Source organism: Plasmopara halstedii, assembly GCF_900000015.1.
Source record: "Plasmopara halstedii genome assembly, contig: Scaffold_2956, whole genome shotgun sequence".
Taxonomy (NCBI): Eukaryota; Oomycota; class Peronosporomycetes; order Peronosporales; family Peronosporaceae; genus Plasmopara; species Plasmopara halstedii.
In genome coordinates this window covers 465,967-468,639 of record NW_020189861.1, presented here as the reverse complement: position 1 = coordinate 468,639, position 2,673 = coordinate 465,967, and the positions used below count along the sequence as shown (strand labels likewise).

The following is a 2,673-nucleotide window of genomic DNA, read 5'->3' as shown; positions in this document are numbered from 1 at the left end:
CAAGAACCAGTACGAGTGTAGCGGATCGCAATCCGCTACCTCCAAGAGTAGTTAGAACACTAACCCAAGGCTAATAAACTCTTCTGTTTAACATGTAAACTGTATTTATTTGTTCTATCTGTGGCAAAGCCGCCTAATTCTAAATGTATAGATTTTCCTAAATACACATAGTATATCTGAATGCATGCATTACTACTGGCTACCCAGCCACGTACCGTATTCTTATTTGGGTGCAGTTACACCATGCCCATCTCGTGTGACACCCCCCCTGTTACCAGGGTACGTGTAACCCCGTTACACCAACACTGCACCGCGCAACATTAATATGCTCTAAGAAATAAGGGATGTCAATTGCAGCTAATATTTGTAGAATCGGTGACATTCTAGGCTGAAAGACAGATGCTCGTCCTGCTTTTGGCTCATACAAGCTTAGATGGGCCATTTCGTGTCGTCTGTCACGCTTCAGCCCTTGTCAAAAGATATGTGCTACTCTGGTCGGTGCCACTATTGCTGAGATGAAGTACCCTAAACATGGCAAAGTGTTTTATGCAATAAAACTTGCCTTTGTCATTTTGCTTGGCTCTGAGCGGCTTGTAATCCATACCAAAGTAATTCGAGCACACTGCGATGTGATCAGAACAATTCTAACAGTGAATGCTTTGTTTGTTGTTATCTGTTGAGTAGACGCTCAAGGGAAGTATTAACCGAGACGGCTCAATGTCGTGGCGGATGTTCTTTGGGCTATGAGCCGTATAACTGTGTAATCATAATGGATACAAAAGTTTATGTGAATTTGAACTGTTCAGAGCAAAAAACTATTAGAAATGTTGCAGTCGCACAGATGTTTGAACTCTGCAATAATATTGATCAAACAATTTATATTTATTCGTCATTCGTTGGGATGATGCAGCCCGGGGAGTCCCCTTGGTTCAGCTGTTAAGCTCTGAGCCGTTGACCAAGTGGTCACCGGTTCGAGTGCAAGATTTCCTATACCCAACGTACATTGATGGAAAACAAAAATATAAAAGGAAGTCACCTACTCAGATATTCTCATCAATCGCCTAAAAATTGGACAAAAAGAAAAATCACGAAAAAAAAATAAAAAAAATCAAGAAAAAAATATAAAAAACCAGCGGATTGAAGCAGCGTAATATCTTAGTCAGGGTCAAGTGATCAATAATACATAGCAACTGTCAACTGAGACGACACTGTTCCATACTGTTGAAGCACAATATTGCAGGTATATGTCCTTTGTATATTTATCTGATCATACCGAAAACAAAGGTAGTGGTTAAGGTGTAGTGGCTCTACATTCATGATTGTGGGTTTGAGCTCTTCAAAGTAGAAACTTGAATTAGGGTTCTCTTTGAGGTGACTAGCCAGTACTTGTTCAATTTAATGGTATGCAGACCAGATCGTACACAATTACAGTAGATTCTTTGACAGAGATCACGTTAGGATGAGAAAGACACAGGAACATCATCAACTGTTAACATCATTAGATCACTAGGTTTTGTTGTCGATTGCATTTTGCACTGTTGAAGTCCAAGAATTCTAAAGTCTCTCATGACCGTTCTGAAAAGATCCTTCATCTGAATATATAACTCGCTTGCATCAATGAGCGATGAACACATGGCTTTGGTACATGTAGCATTATAAAAAGGGCTATAATCTGAAATTATCCGTATAGCATCGATGTCAGTTCCACATTACCATAGCACTTTGTATATCTATGAATTGCAGTGCTTTATGTCCTCATGAGATCATCAGTAGCCGAGTGCAGATAGTCTAGACGAGGGCTTTTTGATTTAAAGGCCACAATTTTTTCAGTGAAGTAGCGTCTTCTAGAAACAGCACAGAAGCAAGACATTGGTACTCGCCGATCAACGCGCTGTTTGCTTGGCAACCATCTGTAGTCATCGATTCTGTAGCATATACACTTCATCAAGAATATAACAATTATATGATGAACACGTTTGAATTCTTCAATAACCAAAAATAATCCGCATATTAAACGAAGGAGGATCCATGCGATAACACCTAGGGAATGATCATCGCCACGGATATTGAGTAGCGTTGCTTTAGCGTTTCTTGTCACGCTACATTATCAACGAATCGACAGTCAGCGATAAATTAAATCCACATGTTGAAAAACTCGTTCGGCTGACTTCACGGAACGCTAATAGAGCAAGATACGTTGCATGGCCATTGCCTTTAAGACCAAGTTTGGTAGCACTTGACATAATTAAAGTTCTTAGAAAAACTGAATGGTTTCTGGCTATTTTTTTAGCCAGCACATCAGATGGCATCACGCTGAATATTTTGATTTTTAGCGAATTAAATTACAACCTACCAACAAACAATTCACTCATCTTTCAGGAGACTCTCTCTGCTTACACAGTCCATCTGTTCAAAACCAGAGATACCAAGCTTCTCATTTTCATCCTCAGATCGCAATTTCCTTTTAGATTGCAATTTGGTCATCATGACTCGTCAAACGAAATTAAAATTCACGCGCTTGCTCGAACTCGCACTCTTCATTGTGATTGCTTTATTTGACGTGGCCAATGGTGTCACAGCTGTTGCCAACACGATCGCAGATACGACCAAGGCCAAGTCGACTGATCCGGGTAACGTGCATAGCTATGACGAAAAAACTCAGAAGAACTTCAT

The 2,673-nt window shown here is 40.1% G+C and overlaps 1 protein-coding gene across 1 annotated transcript; it reads left to right on the top strand.

Moving 5' to 3' along the window:
• Positions 1–515: 515 nt before the first annotated feature.
• On the top strand, positions 516–747 carry PHALS_06191 (uncharacterized protein; the record flags this gene model as incomplete). The annotated part of the gene is made up of 2 exons (XM_024719436.1): positions 516–608; positions 685–747. The coding sequence occupies 2 exons, from the start codon at positions 516–518 to the stop codon at positions 745–747; spliced, it is 156 nt and encodes a 51-aa protein (XP_024584735.1).
• Between the last annotated feature and the right edge of the window lie 1,926 nt (positions 748–2,673).